The sequence below is a fragment of the Cyprinodon tularosa genome, unplaced genomic scaffold, assembly GCF_016077235.1.
Source record: "Cyprinodon tularosa strain WSP-4 unplaced genomic scaffold, ASM1607723v1 ctg716, whole genome shotgun sequence".
NCBI classification, from domain to species: Eukaryota; Metazoa; Chordata; class Actinopteri; order Cyprinodontiformes; family Cyprinodontidae; genus Cyprinodon; species Cyprinodon tularosa.
Genome location: NW_024039470.1, coordinates 564,794 through 585,031, shown reverse-complemented (window position 1 = coordinate 585,031; position 20,238 = coordinate 564,794). Strand labels below are relative to the sequence as shown.

The window sequence follows — 20,238 nt, the reverse complement described above, 5'->3', positions numbered from 1 at the left end:
AAACCACCGATGTTCCCACTTCCAAATTTCACTATTGGTGCAGTGTTTTTGGTGTGATGTCAGTGCCATTTGACCTCCAAACATGAAGTGTTTTATGGCATCCAATGAGTTCAATTTTGATCTAAATGTTGTGCAGCAAACTTTAAATGAGCTTCAACATGCTTTTTCTACAGCAATGGTGTCTTGCATGGTGAACCTGCATATAGGCCATGGCAGTTAACTGCATTACTTGTTTACTTTGAAACAATTGTACCTGCTAATTCCAGATCTGTCTGAAGCCCACCAAAGGTGGTCTTTGGCTCTTGGACAAGGCTTCTGATAATTCTTTTCAATCTTCTGTCAGAAATCTTGTGAGGAGTACTGTACCTGGTCGGTTTACGGTGAAATCATGTTCTTTCCACCTCTGGATTATGACCCCAACAGTGCTCACTGGAACATTCAAAAGTTTAGAAATCCTTCTGGAACCAATGCCATCATTAAGTTTGCGAAGGTGTTGAGAAAGCTCCTTACTTTTACCCATCATGAGATGTTTCTTGTGTGATACCACAGACACATTTTTAAACGCCTTTACTTGGCACTGAATCAGCTGATATTAATGTATAATGACAAGAGGCAGGATTTCTTTGTAATTACTGAGAGATTTCAATTGGTGCACCTCCCTTTCTTCACCTAATAAATACTTTTTCCCTGTGCCATTTCACATTATTACACCCCAGATGATCACCACCTGTGAACCCTTTACTGTAGGCTACTTAAAGCAAGATACTTCTTGCTTTAGAATAATTATTTCCGATTTGATTAAGTATACAATTTAATGCTGATATTTGTTGTTTATTGTGATTTCCTGCAAACATGAATTAAAAAACATCATCTTGTAGTAGTATTTGTCTGCTTAGTATGAATGTTTAATTGTATACTGCCCCCTTGTTTCCATGAACGTCACTGGCGCAGCAGCGGGTTGATAAATTTATGAAATCTGCAATTATTGAAGGACAATTAAAATTTATTATTCAACATAGGCAACAAAAAGATCCTTCATCATTTAATCTTGACAAACAACTTTATTTCTGATAATGCATCTATACACTGTACATTCAGTCACTGTAGTATATAAGCATGGCTATTTTCAAACATATTTTTCATAAAGTCCTTTACTTTACAATATAGTCCAAGTTGTTAGAGAAGGGAGTGGTGCTGTTGAAGGAGGGGAGAAGATGTCAAAACAAGGTGAAGAAAAGGACATTGATGAATAAGCCAAGCTTTTTTTCACACTATATATTTCTGTGGCATTAATACATGAGTAAGCTTGCTTCTTACATAAAAAATGCTTCTAAAACTGTATATGTATCAGCAGCAGCAGCGCAGAGCTAAAACAATATAGTTGGGGGTGGTCACATGGGGCGAATATATGATGCCTAAAATCTACATGGAGTGATGGAAAACATTCATTCAATAGACTATGTAGTAATAAAAAAAAAGAGGAGAGGTGTTTTTAAAGGTAATATCCTCTGCATCAACTTTTCCTGAAACACTTTCATCCAAACACAACAAAAAAGGAAAGACAAACTGCTGCTGTAAGAAAAGATATTTTTTCGAAAACCGACACAAAAAAAAATGTACATTTATGATACAAACATCGTAAATGAAAAGCAGATATTTACACATGTAATTTTGTATTTCAAATCTTTACCATGACCAGTAGCTGGCCTATTAATAAGGACTGTTATTGCTGCTTTGCTGCCCATTTCTTAGATTAAAAAAAACAATATTTTCCTTTAGAAAACAAGACATCATTAAATTGCTTTTCTTTCCTTTCAAACAGGATAGAAAAAAAGCCGAATATAAGCTCCTCCCCACATCGTAGAAAACCGTAACTCAGATTATGTGAAGTCTGAGGTGTAAAATCGACTAGAAAAATGTACCGACTGAGTTTTGCTGGAGCAGGCGGTGACGTTAGGGGACGCCTGTAATGTTCACCATCCTCTGCTTCCATCAGTCCTTACTCATAGTGACAATTTACCGAAACGAGCGGCTTTTTAACAATCTTTTTAAGTATAAAATGATCCGAGAATAAACATGACTAAGAAAAAAGAAAAATTTCAAGCTTCTTAGCATTTGTTCGATGGCTCCCCACATTTAGGCGTCTGTAAACGGCTGATTCAAGCAAATACTGATTAAAGCGCCGCATATCACAGAAGGGCCTTTTTACTCTGAAGTGAAAACGGAAAATTGATGCCAGCACCACCATCAGCTTTCTGACTCTGGAAACCTTTAGCACAACTTTAGGCACTTAAGGTTGCCCAGCATTGCACTCCTTTTTTTTTTTACTCTTTGAACCCTTTATTTTATTTTTACTGCTCCTGAAGTGTGAAGTTGATTAAAAACCTCATTTGGCTTTCATTTAATACGGTTTTGTTTCTTCTGCTGAGATGACAAGTTGCTATATTGCATAACATAATCAAACTTTTACATGTACAGTATCAATGCCCAACAAGTGACTATACGAATGGCAGACTTTGTCATTTTTCATGCATAAACAAAATATGAGATATCTATTCAAATAAAATGTGAACGTAAGAAACAACAACAAAAGTATCTCCATTTAAGAAAAAGCAACATCAGCGCCTATACTTTTGTTCATGCTGCTGTAACAGGAATATGAGCCACGCCAAACTTCCTGAAACGACTGCGGGACATTTCTCCCATTTGCTTTTATTTACAAAACTCTGCAGAGGGAAAGCAGAGCAGCAGTCGGTTTATCGGCGTGTTTCGACAAAAAGCTGACCTCATTCCGGGGGCGTCTGGCGTGGAAACGACGTGTGACGATACGGGGAGGATAATGCAGGATTTTGTTCTAACAAAGTGCGATACATTACTGTAAAAGTACAAAACAAGAAGAACTGATTCCTATGTACAAACCTTAATTTATTAAACAGACAGTTTGTGGTTATTAAGAAGAGTGTCCGTCCAGCGCAAAGAGACAAGCAGGTGTCGGTCATTAAAATGTTACAAGGCCTCTCTCCCATTGGAGAAACATGGAGGGAAAACGATGGAGGCCAGTGAAGACGTGTTCCAGACTGACCGTTCAACACAAGTGCTCAGTAAAACCAGAAAAGGTGCCTTTAAACGTTCCCTAATCAAAGATTTGTTTGAATGACAGGAAGCTTAAGGAGTCGGCCTCCTGAAGATAAAACCACTCTGGAATCTGTTGCTTCTCATTCGGATTATTTTCCACAAACAGACGATGTCCTGTACATGGCGCTATGTAGTCTCTAAACTAGCTTCCTCTTCCCGCTTTCATGGTCGGATCGATTATACTGTTTAGGGGGGTGGCCCCATCCTCTGGGCTGATCCGCTCTCTAACAACGCTGCAGCTGTAATGTCATACCGCGGCCTCAAAGCCGCTATTAGTGCGGAATGAGAGTCCGCTCTCATTTCCTGCTCAGACGCAGCTGTGCTCTGAGCTCCATCTTCTTGTCTGTTGTTCACTGGGATCCAGTTTGCAGTTCTAAGGGTGTGAAGGGGGTGAGTTTGGTTTAAAGAGGATCTCTCCCCTCATAGGTCTGGATGAGGAAACACTGATCTGGACGTTTTGGGGGGTGGAGCCATGGGTCCGGTTTCTGGTGGGATGAGAGCGATGATGGGGTGGGTGGGGGGGAATAGTTGAGTGCTGAGCTCGTCTCCACGTTACTTGTTAGGAGGGACCTCTTTGTTGTTGGATTTGGGCCAGAGCTGCTGCTGCAGCTCCTTTACCACCCTTTCCAGGTGCTCCCTGGCCTCCCGCTCCTGGAGCAGGTCGGCTCTGAGCTGCTCGCGGTCGGCCTCGGCATGCTGCAGCTTCATCTGGAGGTCCTCAATCTGAAAAACATGACAGGTCAGTTGCAGGAGGACTCGGAAATAAAACTTTGATCGTATTTGAGTTGAAATCAAACAGCTTTAATCAGAAGTTTACTGCAGAAAAGAGACACAACATCCCTGAAGCAGCTTCAGACTTTAGCTAACATCCATCTATTCATCCATTTTCTGGATGCTGGTGCCTATCTCCAGCCATCTGCAGACAAGAGGCAGGGTCCACCCTGGAGTCCAGGGTGGCCATTTCTATAGCACCAAAAAGGAGGACATTGTGCGGCATATCAATAAATTACTAAGGTGTACATAAGAATCGGGTAAAGTCACATTTATAGCACAATTCTTAGTAGTTTAAAGAGGATGCTTGTGTAGCTGAATAGAACAAAATATTAAAGAAATGTAAAAAAGAATTGGTTCCCAGCATTTGTATTTATTTAATACATTGTGGTGTTTAAAAAGTGACCATTTTTTTAACACAATTAATTTGCGCAGAACTCCTGCAATTGATCATAAAGCAGTTGTTTGGAAAAGAAGCTCGAGAAAGAGCTAGAGAATAGGACGATGCAAACTGCAAAAAGTGGCTGGAAAAGAGGAATTCATGACATGGCTGCAGCCTGTCGAGAGTAAAGATGATTTCACCATGTTCTCTATCTATCCATATCTATCTATATATCTATCTATCCATATCTATCTATCTATATATCTATCTATATATATATATATATATATATATATATATATATATATATATATATATATATATATATAAACTTGAGTCATGGAACTGTGCTTACAGCTCCTTATTTCATGTAAACTAATAACTTGTGTACATGATACTTGTTGATGGCATTAAAATTATTTCTAATAGCATTAAAAGAGCATTAAATTAGAGCTCCTCATTCCTGTATAAAACCTGTGAACGCTTAATTGAATCTGACATATTAAAAAAATCCCCATCATCATCCAGCAGATGTTCAGTTTCTGCCCAAATATTTTCTTTCTGTTGTGGATTTTTGTAACAAGGATAACTAGGATCATACATAGTTTGTATGAACTCTGTTTATTCTCTGCTTCCAAACTCATCATCTCTTCATCCATTCCTGCAATAAGAATTTTCTTTTAAAGTTGTGAGATTCACTCTAGAATCTCACAACTTCTTCCTGGTCTGTTGAAGCACCAATAGTCTGCATCCAATTATTTAATTAATTGCTCTTAGTTTTTGGGAATATATACAAACTATGCTCTAATTTCTAGATACCGATCTGTTTTTACTATAATTTAATTTGACAAACCGGGTCTTCTCTACATTCTTTTTTCTGTTTGGTGCGATTGCAATAGCGGGTCTTGATCTGGACGGACCGGAGGGGAGCAAAAAATAGCTCAGCTCCGTATTTTGACGGTGAAGGACGGAGAAGACGTACGTGGGCGGTGACGAGCGGAGGATGTGGAACAGCTCTCATTGATTTACATGACAGACAAGTACTCCGTACGCGAGCGGGGCGGAGCGCTGACGGAGTATGTGGAATCTGGGAGTAAAGGAGGACAAATACACGTCCGGCTGGGTGCAGCGCCGGACGCCGGACAGTGCAATGAAAATCCGGACTGTCCGCCCTAAAGCCGGACATCTGGCCACCCTACCCTGGACAGGTCACCAGTCCATCACAGGGCAACACAGAGACAATAAGGACAAACACCTTGTTTGTCTAAAAACCTCATTTGGCTTTCATTTAAAACAGTTTTGTTTCTTCTGCTAAGTAGACAAGTTGCTATATTGCACAGGGTTCCTACAGCATAAGGCAAGTTAAATTCAAGACTATAATGCCACTTGAAATAAAAATTTAAGACCAAATTCACAAGAAACACAAGAAAAACCTGTTTGCGACAACTTAACGCAAAGGTTTATTTTAACATAAACCACTGCACTAATGTTTCAAATTTTGAAAAGCTTCCCATACAGGAAGAAAGCTAAAAACACACAAATGACAGATATATTTTAGAAATTATTTAACTGAATTCACAAACTTTGTTTTAGCAGGAAACAAAACAAATCAGTTTTAAAGCCACAACATAACCAGTGCTAAGTATTTTTTGCAGCTATTTTTCTTTGTATGGTTTTCTTAGTATGTTTGATTTGGTGATAAGTGGAGGCGTTGCAGAGACAAGGGTGGAACAAAACTGAGAAATACCGGCTGTTTCTCGGTAACTCCATTTTGACGCTTTGTGTTTCGTGTTTCGCATGTGCGACTCCACTGCCTTAATTCCCATCGTTCCGAGCTTTAATCGCTTCTTGCACAAAATCCACTGAGTCTCATGTATGTTCCCTGGTTTTAGTCATGGAGAAAACTCTTGGCTGGAGACAATTTTGGTTACATTTATACATGCTCATATTTTCCAGACAAAAAGTAAATGGCGCATCTCCCAAATGTCCCGCCGAAAAAACGCTTTTATTGGTTCCGCTATCGGGACGGAACCAATAATGGCGAGCCGTTATTTATTTATTGTTTTTATTAAAAAAAACAAAATTGGCAATTTTAACATTTTATTTAGATTACAAAAATAAATCATAATAAAAATAAACCTATTTATGATGTTTTAAAAATTCAGACCTACGAAAGACTAATTTAAGACATTTTAATACCAATTAAGGCCTTAGTTTTATTTTGAAGAATTCAATGCCTTTTAAGGCTTTTTAAGGACCCGCTGGAACCCTGTTGCATAAAATAATCAAGCTTTTACTTGTACAGTATCAATGCCCAACAAGTTACAAGCCAATCACTATAACAGTCACATTTTTGGACTGTGGCAAGGAAGCCGGAGTACCCGGAGAGAACCCACACATGCTCATGGAGAACATGCAAACTCCATGCAGAAAGACCCCAGGCCAGGAATCGAACCCAGAACCTTCTTGCTGCAAGGCAGCAGTGCTACCCACTGCACAGCCAACTTCAGCTAACATAAACCAGACAAATGTCAGAGTGACGCTGAAGTGACACAAAGATCCTGCCAGTGTGTTATTTATGGGAGGAAAAGAGCTTGAATGAAGGTGTTCTTCATAATAGAAGGATGAACGGCTGGACTGTTTAACTGTGCCAAAACAACAGGGCTTTATCATCACATGGACCAAAGCTGCTGCATTTCCTGGATGATGGAAAACAAAGCCGTATGGGTCACATCTCCCAGCTCAGTAGAAAGGTTTCAGCCCCATCAGGCGCTCTTCGCTGCAGCCTCATTAACTCCAACCTAAATATTTAGGAGTTGTGAACTTTGATACAACTGCGTTCCTTCCTATGTTTCAGTGGAACGGTGACCAGGATGAACTCCCTGGCTCCATTTGTGCTGCAGCTCAGATCAAAGACGAAGAGCTTGGGCCTCACTTCCAGCCCAAACATCTTGCTGGTCTAACTTCCTAATCCGCTTCTTTTTCCTGGCTGCAAAGAAATCCTCTCATCTCTGGGACCGCTGCTGTCTCTGCTCTGTTTTGTCTAAAGCTGCCTTAGGGAAGCTGACGTCTCTTCCTGTTTCCTCTTCAAGGAGCAGTGATCTCGCGCTGCGTTCTGGGCTCCACCCGTTTATTTCTGACAGGGAGGAAGAGAAAGATCTTTTCTTGCCTCCCTGTTGCCCTGAAGTGAATCTATTTCACTGCCATTTACAGCATGTTGAGGCACCTTCATTTCTTAGATAAAGGTTTTCCATAGTATCTGCCATCCCAGAAGCTCTGTGAGCGAGCTCTGACTGACCTGTGCGGAATACTTGGCGCGGAGCCGACCGGCCTCGCAGCCTTTGTCGCAGACCCTCAGCTGCCTCGCCTGCTCCAGCTCCCTCTTCAGACGAATGCGGGACTCGTTCGCCTCCTTCATCTTCTTCTCGCTCTCGGCTCGAAGACGTTCGATTTCCTTCCTTAGGCTCCGCTTCGCCTCGGTTGCCTCTCGGAGCTTCTCCTTCTTCGCCACTCTCAAGAACTCCAACTCCTGTGAAGAAGAGATGACAGCGATCAAACAAGAATGCCAGTGCACCTGACAGATAACGGCAAATTCTTCAACCTCGGCTACAAATGAGCTTCCTCAAAAAAAATGAAAATATGAAATAAACCCAATACAACAAGGAAAACACTCAAATTAAACAATAAAAACAAAGAATCCCTGTCCGGAGCAGAACTGCTTCTGTTTCAGGTGGAGGGGCGGCCTCACCAGAATAGACCAATCAAAGGCTTTATCAGAGGAATCAGGTGAGCTGCAGCACATCTGGAGCAATATGACTGATGTTTGATTATTCTCAAACAAATGGCAAAGCCTGTGCATGTTACCAGAGATGGAAGTTCACCAGTTTAAAGTCAAAGGAATAGCACCTGGGCCGCCTGCTGGCCAGAAGAGAAACAACAAACTGCAGTGAGACTTGGTGGCAGCAGGTTCCACAGACAGGACCTAAAGGCCGAGGGGCTGAAATCCAGCATGTGGACAACTACTGAGCCAGAACAAGACAAAACTCACCACCATGAGCCAAATGGGTTAGAGGATTTGCCTTGAGCCATGGATCTAACTGGATCTGCTTAGGTTTTCGTGGTGTGCGTGGGGAGGAAAGAACAAAGTCTCTCCTAAACAGAGTAGCTTCCCCTACAGTGTAGCATGGCAGTGGCCCCATGAGGCACTGAGGCGGCTTTCCTTCAAACCTCACAGGGAACAATTACAAGATGGTTCAATTATGTCCGTCAGGAAGCTTAGAGATGGTTGTACTATTAACTATTGGCAGTAGGGGTGGAACGGTTCACAAAATCCACGGTTCGGTTCGGTATATGTTTATTGTTATACCGAAAAATAAAAAAATTAATATAAATAATAAAAGTCAATGAAAAAATAAAAATTAATGAAATTAATGAAAAAAATCCCAAATAATTAATGAATTGTAATTATTTTTAATGATTCGCGGAAACCCTGCATCATTTCCGCATGTTTTGCTGCTCTGAACTTAATCATCTGGCGCATGCCCTCTACGATCTCCAAGGAACTCAGAGCGGAGCGGACGGGAGCCACAGTGGAGGCTGTAGGCTTTGCTTTGAGCAGGCAGTCGTTAGCATGACATGTTGGTCATGTTGCTGTTAGCATAAACAAAACGTGTTGCACAACGCTTGCACACCACACACTTTTATCCACAGCTTTCTTCCCGCCGTCATCGTAGGTCACTCTAAATGCAAAGTGGTCCCATACAGCAGACCTATAAAGTGCTGCTGGCGCGTCTTCCAACTCCTGTTCTTTCCCACTCGCCATACCCACACAATTCTCCACAACAACTGATTTTTTTCTGCTACACCCGGCTAAGCCTCTTCGCTTCTTCCTCTTGTTTACTACTGGTGGTTGGCTTTGGTCGCAGTACCGCCACCTTCTGCTCTGGAGTGTAATCGCTTCGCCTATGAGAAAAAGGAGCAGCGCATGAACCGAACGCAACACACGCGAATCGAACCGAGACAGTCGAACCGAACGGTTCGGGCGGTTTTCATAAACCGTTCCATCTCTAGTTGACAGCCTAGTAGCGGCGTCAAACAGGACGGGACGATATGCCCACAGCCTCATTCCAAATAGGAAGATATAAAGTTGTTCCCAACGAACATTTTTGCCTTTACTGACATCAAATGGTGCAAAAGGTTGAATTGGAACAGCTTGGTTAAATTCTTCAGTGACTGAAAATGGCAAATGGTAAAAAAAGAGTTCTTAGTTCTGTTTCCATCACATACAATAGAAATAAAGTTTGAAACAACTACCCATAGTTTACAATGCATTCAGCTTTTATTTAGTGAAAGGTTTTTTATATATGTTATACAAAAAAAGAAAAAAAAAGAAAGGTCCGTATGGGCTTGACAGGAGGGCTGTTTTCCACATCGTCACGTCTCTGTGTGCAGCAGGTACACCTACCACTTTATTCCACATATATTTCTGTGTAACACCTATTATTCTTCAATAATAATCATTCTTAAACAATACTGCTCTAGGGCGTTTTGGAAGTGGAACGTCAACTGTTTCTTTTCTTTTTTTTATATATGTTGATCACTGCCCCTCAGTGGTCATTGCAAGTACTGCACCTACATCCACGTCAACTATAAAGCTGTAGAGCGCTTCTATGAGCTTGCGCACGGCATGCACAGACAGACGTGAAAACCTGACACGAGAGTACATATCAGCCTTTAAACTGGAGGCTCGCATTCACAAGGAGGCATGAGAAGAAAGATCATCTTAAACTCTCACTGCTAATATTTATGAAAGGTGATTCTAGTTCCTAGACCCAGGAGAGTAAAGAACTGGACGTCTGGGACTCGAAGAGTCAGGAAGGTTGAAAGGTCACAGTACCAAAGGGAGTTCTAACTTTAAAAGTGTGATTAAGGGAGAGAATATGTTTGACTAGTTAGTTATGTAGAGTTCCTGATTGTGCACATTTTACCCACTGACTAATGATCTCTCCCCCAGTGGGGGTTTAATTGTCTTCACTGCAGTCCCAGCCACCTGAGAGCATGGTGATGAGGTAGGGTGGACGTGTGGGCTGACAGAAGGCTTCCTTCCTCTGAATCATTGACAGAGTGTGAAGGTGTTGATTTAACACACCCATCTCTTCTCATGGGAAACTACAACTGGGACAAAACATCTGTCATCTGGTCTTTGTTGGCTCTGAAGAAAAGACAGAGGAGGAACAAGCTCCACCTCGCCCTTAACAAGAATAACTCTGTCTCCTGTCGGCCTCACGTCCACAGAGGAACTCGGACGAGGATGTGCTGCTATTTTGGTAAAAGTGGGACGAACACAGACTCGACCCGTCAGCATTTTCTTTACCTCTCATGTTAACTCGATGGAAATAAGACTGAAGCTCTACCTGCTGAAGGCTCCGTTTGGCCTGAAGGGCTGTTCCCAGCTTCTCCTCCTGCTTCACTCTCATCTTAACAATCTCGTGCAGAAACTTCTCCTTTGACTCTTTGGAGTCCAATCCGCTGTCCAGCGCCTGTCTGAGGCTCTCCAGCTCCGACTCGAGGCCCAGCTCTGAAGGTGCCGCCATGGCGGCGGGGGTTGCAACAGGCACAGCCGCTGAGGCGGAGCATTCCGCCGATGTGACGGTGCAGACTGGCCCCAGGGTGCCGGGTGAGCTCAGGTCCTTGGCTGAGCTGCTGGAGGAAGTGAAGGACGGCGATGACAGGGACGATATGGACGAATTGACTGTGGACAAGATCAGGAACGTTAATGTCTAGCAGCATTCTGGGACATGTCGGTCATCAGAGATACGGGAAATTCCCCTTACCATCATCGCGACTCTCCACCTCGATCTCCACCTCAGAATCCTTGTCCTCCTCTGGCGGGGGCCTGCAAGCAGTTGCGGGTGGCGGGCAGGGGGCCTCTGGTGCCAGCAGCTCCTCAGTGGCCCTTCTCTTTTGAGGCCTAGAATTGGGTTTGGTGCCCTCTTCTGAAGCTTCAGCCACCCTGAGGTGGGAAGAGGTGGGCACAGATGGGGACATGGGCCCCACCTTCCCCATGGGGAGAGGTGTAAGGGCCACGTTGGGGGCCACGGCATCCTCCAGGCTTTTGTAGTTGTAGAAGCTGAAAGACAATGATTCAGTTGATCTTTAAGTCTCACAGTCATGGACGAAGTACTCATCAGTAGTATTTCAGTAAAAGGATGATACTGATAGTCAATTCTCTACTACAAGTAAAAGTGACTTGGTCAAATATCTACTCAAGTAAAAGAACTGAAGTACTCACTTAAGCATTTAAAAGTAAATGGATTTAAAATGACTCATGTACTCAAAAATACAAATTATTTTTTTTAATATAGAACATTTCTGTACAATTTTCTGAGTAATTTTAAATAACCTTTGAACTTTCAGAAAAGCACTTGATGAATTGATGCATAAAACCACCTGCTCCTCCACCTCCTCCTGATTCTACACCACCTCTAAAGAACTTCAGCATAAAAATGCCACAAATGACTCGATTCTCTTGACACTTTTTCTGTGAAATAGAGGCTTGGGGTTAAATCTAGTACCACAAAGAAACTAAAACTGCTCTGAAAACTCACCATCCTGAACAACCTGGCAAAAACTAACACCTTAATAAAATGCATAAACTACTAATAATATCTGACAGGAGTTTCTCACATTTGTACAATGTCATTCAAATCTGTAAAACAATGGTGTCCAAATTCAGTTCTAATGGCTGCAATCCTGCATCTTTAAATTGGATTTCAAGAAATAAAAACAGCAACAGCAGAATACAAAGCTAAGCTGACCCAAAAGGAACAAATAACTGAAAAACGAAACGTAGTAGAGTACAGTTATAAGTAGCCGACCTCCCATAAAAAAGTACTCAAGTAAGGCAAAGATACTTAAAAATAGTAATTAAGTACAGTAATCGAGTAAATGAACTTTGTTACTTTGCACCACTGAATTCTCCTAATCTCACATGCAGAGTTCTACAGCTGTTCTTAGAGAAACTGGGCCAGATGCAGCAGGTTCAGTCGAACCAAAGCTCGTTCATCTGCCACTTCAAAAGCTTTACTAAAGAGTCCCACATAATTCTGGTACACTGACCCAACATCAAGGCTAAGAGCTGCATTCAGTGCTGGATGTTAAACAGCAGATTCTATCATTTCTCACTCCTGGTCCTGAGCGGGACTCACCTGTCTCTCAGCAGAGCCAGAGGATGGGGCGAAGGTTCTTTATCCCCAGCGGAGATGTGAGGAGACCATGGCCTGAAAGCTGAAGGTCTCTGCCTGGGCTGAAGACAGTTCATCCCCTGAGAGACAAGAATCACGTTTGACTTTAAACCAGAAGCACCATGCAGCTACAGCATCAACAGCACATTAGAGTGAAAGAAGGAAGCAAATACCAGTTCTAGTCGGTGAGGAAATTACCCTGTCTAATTTTAAGGCTAGGCCTAAAACTTTAGTATTTAAAAAAGCTTCTAGTTAGAGTGGCTCAGGTTATCCTGAGCTATCTCTATAGTTATGCTGCTATAGGCTTAGACTGCTGGAGGACATAGGGACCCCCATTTCATCATTCTGCTTCATTCTATCTCTATTCTCCCACTCTGCAGAATCTGTTAGTTCAATGAATCCATCCTGGAGAAAAATATCAGCTGTACTGCTGCCGTCAATACCTTTATTTTATAGATGTTGGAGATTAGCCTGTTTTTCAGTGTAGCCCTGTTTCTCTGCCTGTGACTAACTGGATGTGTGTTTACAGGACGGGGCCGCCTTTTACAGTTGCCTTTTGTGTATCTCTGCTTCTGTCTCCTTGAACCCCAGTCGGCCTCAGCAGATGGCCGCTCACACTGAGCCTGGTTCTGCTGGAGGTTTCTTCCTGTTAAAAGGGAGTTTTTCCTCTCCACTGTCGCTACAAGCATGCTTAGTGTGAGGGATTGCTGAAGAGTCAATGATTCGATGCAATCAACTGGTTTTCCTTAGATAGAAAACTTTGAATCAATCTGACTGGGTGATCTGGTGAACTGTAACGTGCCTTACATGACATGTGTTGTGAATTGGTGCTATAGAAATAAAGTTAATTGAAATAAATTAAAGGGTCATGGTTTGATGTAAACAACCGTCTATCCTTTTGAGGATCGGACTTCCCCATCAGGACTCTATGAACCCCCCTACATCTAAAACTCTAAAACTAAGCAACTTTAATTTAAAAGCTGGAGCTAAAAACTCGACTTTCGTGTCTCACCGACCTTATTAGAGGAGGACAGCGACTGCAGCCAGTCGTGCTGCTTCTCTTTGTCGCCAAGCGGGGTTCTGGATGGGATGTCTTCCAGTTTGGACCTTTTCAAAGGGATGCCATCGGATGCCTAAAAGAAAGGCAGATTGTTTAGGTAATGAACTTGAACCGTAATCCTCATGAATTTCACTTTATCAGGGTTGTTTTCTTTTGGAAAAGCAGAATTCTCTTCGTAGCCCGACTTTTCTTTCCGCTTCACAAAAAAATAACTATTTCAAGAACAAAGGTAAAAAGTAACAGAGAAGAAAAAGTGAAAGAGAAAGGTAGGAGAATAAAATTGATTATAAAGAACACTGCAAGCGTACACGTTTACTGCACTTTGTGCAGAGGATTGCTGTGCGTCACATCCAAAGTGACACGGTCAGTCTTTGGAAAGCAGCTCAAAGCACCAGGTGCAACATTTAAGAAGTAGTCAACGAAAAAATTTGTCTGCTTATTTCCTCAAAGATGCTGCATAATAATAATAGAACGTATTAAGGATCAAGCTCTTGTTCCTCCATTAAGGAAGCTTAAACCGGCTCTTTATGGTCATGTTTTACCTAAACAGCTCAGACTGTTATAGATGGAGGGAATATGGTGACGCCCCTTCCTGATTCTCCAAACCTGATATCAGCCTGACTGCTTTAACTACATTCTATAATAAAGCATACCCTACCAAGGGGAACACATGGGGAGCGCCATTTTGACGCTGATGCTTCTGAACGGAGAGGATCAGCAGGCGCCACACCTTAGAAGCCTGCAGGAACAGTGATATTTCGTACCAAATAAAAGAGGCGCGTTGTTATTTCTGATGCCCTTAAAGTGGAAAGGAAACGTTCAACCAAAATAACTTAATTCACGAGATTGTGTCTTGCTATAATTAATAATTATATAACAAATGTGAAAAATATAAAAGTAAAAGAAAAAACAAAGCTTTGTTTTATACTTTTTTGGTAAGGGCGCCGCCATGTTGCCAGTGACGTCACCGGGTTGGTCAATGATAGCACTAGTAATTGTATCCATTGGTTATACAGGCGATACATCACAACCATAAAACACTTAAAACATTTGGTCAGATGGAAGACGTAGCTGAAAGGACACTGAAGTGTTTAAATCACATCGCTTATGCTTTGGAGCTCATTCTGTGTGTGACTCAAGATGTAGGAAGGAGAGAAGAGGCGGTTTCTGACTACGGCTGAATGATTTAGCCAAAATTCTAAATTGAGATTATTTTTTACCAAAATTGAGATTGCGATTGGAATTCGATTTTCCTTTGCCTTAACCGCAAACTTTAAAAACCCCAGCTTTCTTGCTTGCCCAGAGTCCATTGTTCTAGGACTTTACTGTGGTCCCCCACACAACATTCCCCCCTCCAGCCCTTTAGGTGGCTGGAGGGGGGAATGTTGTGTGTTAACCTCGATAAATGTAGTGTGATTAAAACTGAGTACCATTGTGAGTAGAAAATTGGGTTTTGTTAAATTGCGATTATACCAGTCCTTGAACAGCCACCTTAACGTGGTGGAGGGGTTTCAGTGCCTGGGTGATCCCAGAGGCTATGTTGTCGGGGGCTAAATGCCCCTGGTAGGGTCTCCCAAGGCAAACAGGCTCTGGGTGACAGGTCAGACGAAGAGCGGTTCAAAAACCCTAATGACGAGGACCACATCGAGGCACGTGACGTCGCCCGGTACGGCGGAGCCGGGACCCCATCCTGGAACCAGGCCTGGGGTTGGGGTTCGTCGGCGAGCGCCTGGTGGTCTGGTTCTTCCTCGCGGGACCCGGCGGGGCCCAGCCCAAAGGAGCCATGCGAGGCCATCCCCCAGTGGGCCCACCACCTGCAGGGGGAACCATGAGGGACCGGTGCAAAGAGGATTGGGCGGCAGCCAGAGGCGGAGACCTCGGCGACCTGATCCGCGGGCGCTTAAACTGGCTCTGGGGACGTGGACCTGGACCTGGACGCCTCCCTCGGGAGGTGTTCCAGGCACGTCCCACCAGGAGGCCCAGGGGACGACCCAGGACACGCTGGAGAGACTATGCCTGGGAGTTCCCCCAACAGAGCTGGAGGAGGTGTCAATGAGGAGGGAAGTCTGGGAGTCTCTGCTTAGTCTGGTGCCCCTGGTACCCGGTTCTGGATGAAGCGGGAGACGATTAGTACGAGTACGAGTAAATTGCGATTATATTGCAAATGCAATTAAGTGCCCAGCTCTAGTTTTGACCATCTCTGCTTCCCCACAGAATACCTGCTGTGGAAATTATTTAAAGCAGAAGACTTTTGAGTCAGCCTGAAGCTGCTCTGATTGTTTTTGATTTCACCGTTTATAAGTTGGACTCTACTGACCGGCCATCTTTATGAGAAGACATGTAGCCTTTGTGCGATCCAGCATTTAGCAGGCAGACCTGAAGCCAAAGGCTCAATTATTGGTAGCAAAGTGGGATTTCCAGACACCTGGAACAGTGACTAAGCAGCATTTCTAGAACTTGGTGCACCTTTGTGGAGAATGACGCTCTACCAGAGTCTCTGCAGGTTGGATTCTGCTGATTAATCTACAGTCATATGTCTCTGAATATATAAATGCGTCACTGGCGGCACAGCGGGTCAAAGGTCACTGCACTACATGTCCATTAAGAGCAGTAAACAGCCCCATGTGTTGTCATGGGGGGGTCAGTCTGCTAGCTGTGTGTTGTTGACTGAGTGGATCTTTCTATTTATGGGGAACTTCAGACACACCGCCAGGCTCTGCGTCAACCCAGAGCAGCTAGGGTGTGTTTGCACATGGGCAGCCAAGAGAGAAGGCGAGAGGTGACTGGGTCAGTGTGTACATGTGTGTGTGTCACACACCAATACACCAATGTAGGCAGACAAGCAGGGCTTTGTCACTATGACCTCAGTCTGTCCCAGCTGTGGCTGTCACTAGCTGCCACAGGCACACGCACACACACACCACCCACATTTGTTCTGCTATACGTAGTGAGGACCGTGTGTTGACTTCCATTGATTTTCAGTCATTTCCAACCCTTTCTATGCCCTAAAGCTAACCATAAACCTAACCATTACCAATGCCTAACCCTAACCCAACTGACACCTTAGTTATAAACAGAACCGTTAGCAAATTAGCTTATGAGGACCAGCAAAATGTCCTAACTTGTCCTCATTGTGATGGTGAAATTGGAAAAATGGTCCTCACTCTGTCTGTCTATACAGGTGGACACCCCCACCCACACACACACACACTCAGAGGTGCTGCAGAAACAGAACAGAAAGTGTGCTGCTGTCTAAAATAATAAGAAAGTATTTCTTAAAGGAAGCATTAGCTACATCATGCAATGTTCAATTTATCATCCAAGCATGTTGAAAAGGGACGAAAAGCCAAAACTCTAATCTTCCTTACAGCTCAAAACGTAGAACCGAAAAGTTTCCCATCATGCAGTTCTCAAGGTTTAAAATCTTTAATGAGACTCCAAAAAAAAGACTTTGATTGAGCCGAGTCTTTCCATGGAGAAAGAGGAGGCGTGAGTTTTTTGGTTTAGAAGCTGCATGTCCTGCGCCGCTGTGGAGGCCAGCATGAAAAAAAGCTGCAGTGAAGCGTTTTCAAATGAGACACAGCTGTCCACTAAAAACAAGGCATGACTGTAGAAAAACCCGCAAGCAAACACTTCCTGCCCCCAAAGTAAAGAGAATGTCATCTGTAAAGCACAATTTGAAAAGAATGCAATCTGTCAAATTCAATCTAAAAAAGAGAAATTTAAAAAAATAATAAAAAGTTACTCTAGAAACTATATTAAGTTTCCTTTCTGGATTGCTTTTTATTTCCATTTACGAAAAAGGTGTCCTTTGCTTGCAAAAGTAATGGAATATCTAATAGAATTAGATCCTCATAGCGACATCTGGTAGATTGTTTGAAGGAAAAGTCCCGACAGCACGGAATAATCACTGGATCATTATTTATACCTAAAACTAATACGTTCACGCTGATTTAATGAATTTAGTGTTAATCAGTAGAAAAATAAAAAAAATCATTTTTGTCACGATCACTGAGTCTGGGAGCGGCCATTTTTGCCCAAATATAGTAACCCCTCCCTCCTGCCATCTTCCAGCAGTGATGTCACGGTGCGGTAAGCCTAGCGCCATTCTCCCCGCTTTACAAGCTAAATCAATGGGAACTACTAGACACATCTGCAATCAACAACAATTATTGAAGATTTCCAGAGGACTTCACCATTGAAATTCACCAGAGCTATAGTGAAACTGACAATGCCCACGTGCATGGCAGCTGGATGCTGTAAAAAAAAAACAGTTATTCCCCTTTCTGGTTCCTGATCCTCCACGGACGGGTTGGTCGTTGGATCGCCAACTTGAAGAGGGAGGATTTGCCATCGAACTTCTGGCCAGAGAAAAAACCCGTAATATGTAGCCAACATTTGAAGAAGAATGTTTTCAAGATGACTTGGATAATAGTGCGTTGTGACAAACACCAGATACAGCACTGGGACTTGATCAACAGCCGATACCGCACCGTGACGTCACAAACCAGTAGGTGGCAGTAGTGTTCTTTGACAAACATGGATGCCTCCAGTAAAGCACATTCACATGAAAATTACTCTGAATTAAAAATACTTATAAATTATTGAACAGAATGTAATAATTTCATATTTAAAGAACTTTCAGAAGTTTGAATTCTGAATATGAGCAGACTTTTCCTTTAACACGTTTGCTTATGTCTGCCTTAAAACAGCCACAGTCGGGGGCTAAAACAGTGATGATCAATAGCAGCAGAGATCACTTTTAGTTCTCAGTCTAAGAGGCAATAAATAAAGATTTCAGCTTAATCATTACTGTGTTATTATGTTGTTATTAACCATTGCAGCTCAGCAGGGATGCCTCTGGCTGAAGAGGAGGACTTTATGAAGAGCTGTCAACAGGTGGAGACTTGGAACGGCGAAAGGTCCTCCTCCTGTCTCATGGCCTTGGCACTGCTGTTAGCTTTGCCACTTGTCGCAGTAATCGGAGCTGCTCTGGCAGGGTGCTGGTATGGCTAGACGGGCGAGTAGTCCCAACATGACAGCTGTCCTCGTTCCACTGCACTCCTGGGGCTCAGCGTTATGCCTTCCATTAACTTTCCATTACAGCATCACAGTGCTTCTACAGCTGAGAGAATGTTCTAGCCAATTAGCACGATTTTAGAATATATGTCGAGGTTCAGAGCAGAACCGAAACTTTCGGGGGGTTGAGACTGGGAATAATTTGGGCCTGTTTGTTGAGCTTATTTCATCTGTAAAGTTCTCTGTCAGATTATTAGCATCCAAAACTGAGAGTTTTCTTTGCTTAGAAACTGAAAACGAGAACAGGAGGCTATAGGGACAGGATTTTTTCCACGACCTTGACTGTAGGTAGACTCCTTCACATGTTCCGGCTCGATGTACGACTCCTGAAAGTGGCTGAACAGAGAGAGAGGCTGGAAGACTGGATGGCGGTTTGTGGGTTATCCAGAGAGGAGGAGATGTGTCCTAGATTTGACTGTAGCAAAGCAAGGCTAGAGGCAAGCGACTAGCCCAGAGAGCGGTTGATCTCTCTCTCTCTCAGACACACACACACACACAATCTGTGCCTCTGTGCCACGTGTCAGCCCTTGTCTCGTGGATTTCTGGTTGCCAATATTGCAGCTCTCCAGCAAGATGAGATCCGGTAAAAATCTTGGATGGAGCAGAGGGTTTGGGGGTCAAACTGGCAGCTGAGCCTGTGGAGCTCAACTGTGCTGTGGGGGGGCTCAGAGGAAGGGAGACAAATCTGCATGTTTAAGGAGTGAGACTGAGAAGCATGAGGCCGAAAACAGGGAGAGAGGAGCCGCTTCCCAGAGGCCTCAAATTTGACATGAATCACCTATAAAATCTTCCTGTTTTTAAAGAACGGGGTTCTTTCAAGCAGACCTGCACGACAAAGACCCTGAATGAACCTTTATGGGTGTATTGACCAACAGGAAGCTGCTGCATGTTGAAAAATATAACTGCACACACACATACTCCTGCACTTTGCAGCCCTATACAATCCGCCGAGCCCCATGCAGCATAGACAGGAAGTCACACCTTTGAGATAAGGCCTAAAGATTAGTGGAGGTGTGTTAGACGTGCTCACACTGCACCGTCTGCTGCAACGCCTCACACTGAGAACACCACACCTCCTACTATCAGTGCACCGTCAGTGTTACTAACATACTTCAGTTATGACATTAGCCTTTCACCAGAAATGGGCTATTTGTTTATCTGAAGGCAGCAGAGCTGGATGGGCTGAGCAGTGAAGCACTGTCTGAGGAGCTGTAGACCATTCTGATCATGAACACTGAGCAATGAAGATCTGGTTGATTGGTTTCCAACCTTTGATGTTACATTCTTGTCAAAAGCAAAGACTTTACGCAGGAAAAAAGATATTTCCAAACAAGAAATTTATCTTTAACTATTAAAGCTTTACTAAAGTATTTTAAATTATCCCCTGACCTCATGGAAACTGAACTAAATGGCCATACAACGTCCTGTAAAACGCTCTCCTTTCAGTGTAAACGTACAATGTATACTGCTGTCCATCCAGTGTAAAAGTACTCAGTATACTGCTGTCTTTCCAGTATAAAAGTTCTTGGTATTCCACCCTCCTTCCAGTGTAATGGTTCTTAGTATAC

General features: G+C 43.1%; 1 protein-coding gene across 1 annotated transcript in view; it reads right to left on the bottom strand.

Annotated features, from left to right (window-relative positions):
• Positions 1–1,041: 1,041 nt before the first annotated feature.
• The window catches only part of skia (v-ski avian sarcoma viral oncogene homolog a), a 98,069-nt gene continuing 78,872 nt past the window's right edge, over positions 1,042–20,238 (bottom strand). The window contains exons 2-7 of the mRNA XM_038269028.1: positions 13,548–13,664; positions 12,496–12,611; positions 11,122–11,417; positions 10,702–11,039; positions 7,587–7,817; positions 1,042–3,858 (exon numbers count right to left, since the gene is read on the bottom strand). Of these exons, the coding sequence (XP_038124956.1) occupies positions 3,688–3,858; positions 7,587–7,817; positions 10,702–11,039; positions 11,122–11,417; positions 12,496–12,611; positions 13,548–13,664 (1,269 nt within the window). The 3' untranslated portion in view covers positions 1,042–3,687. The remainder of the gene's footprint in view (positions 3,859–7,586; positions 7,818–10,701; positions 11,040–11,121; positions 11,418–12,495; positions 12,612–13,547; positions 13,665–20,238) is intronic.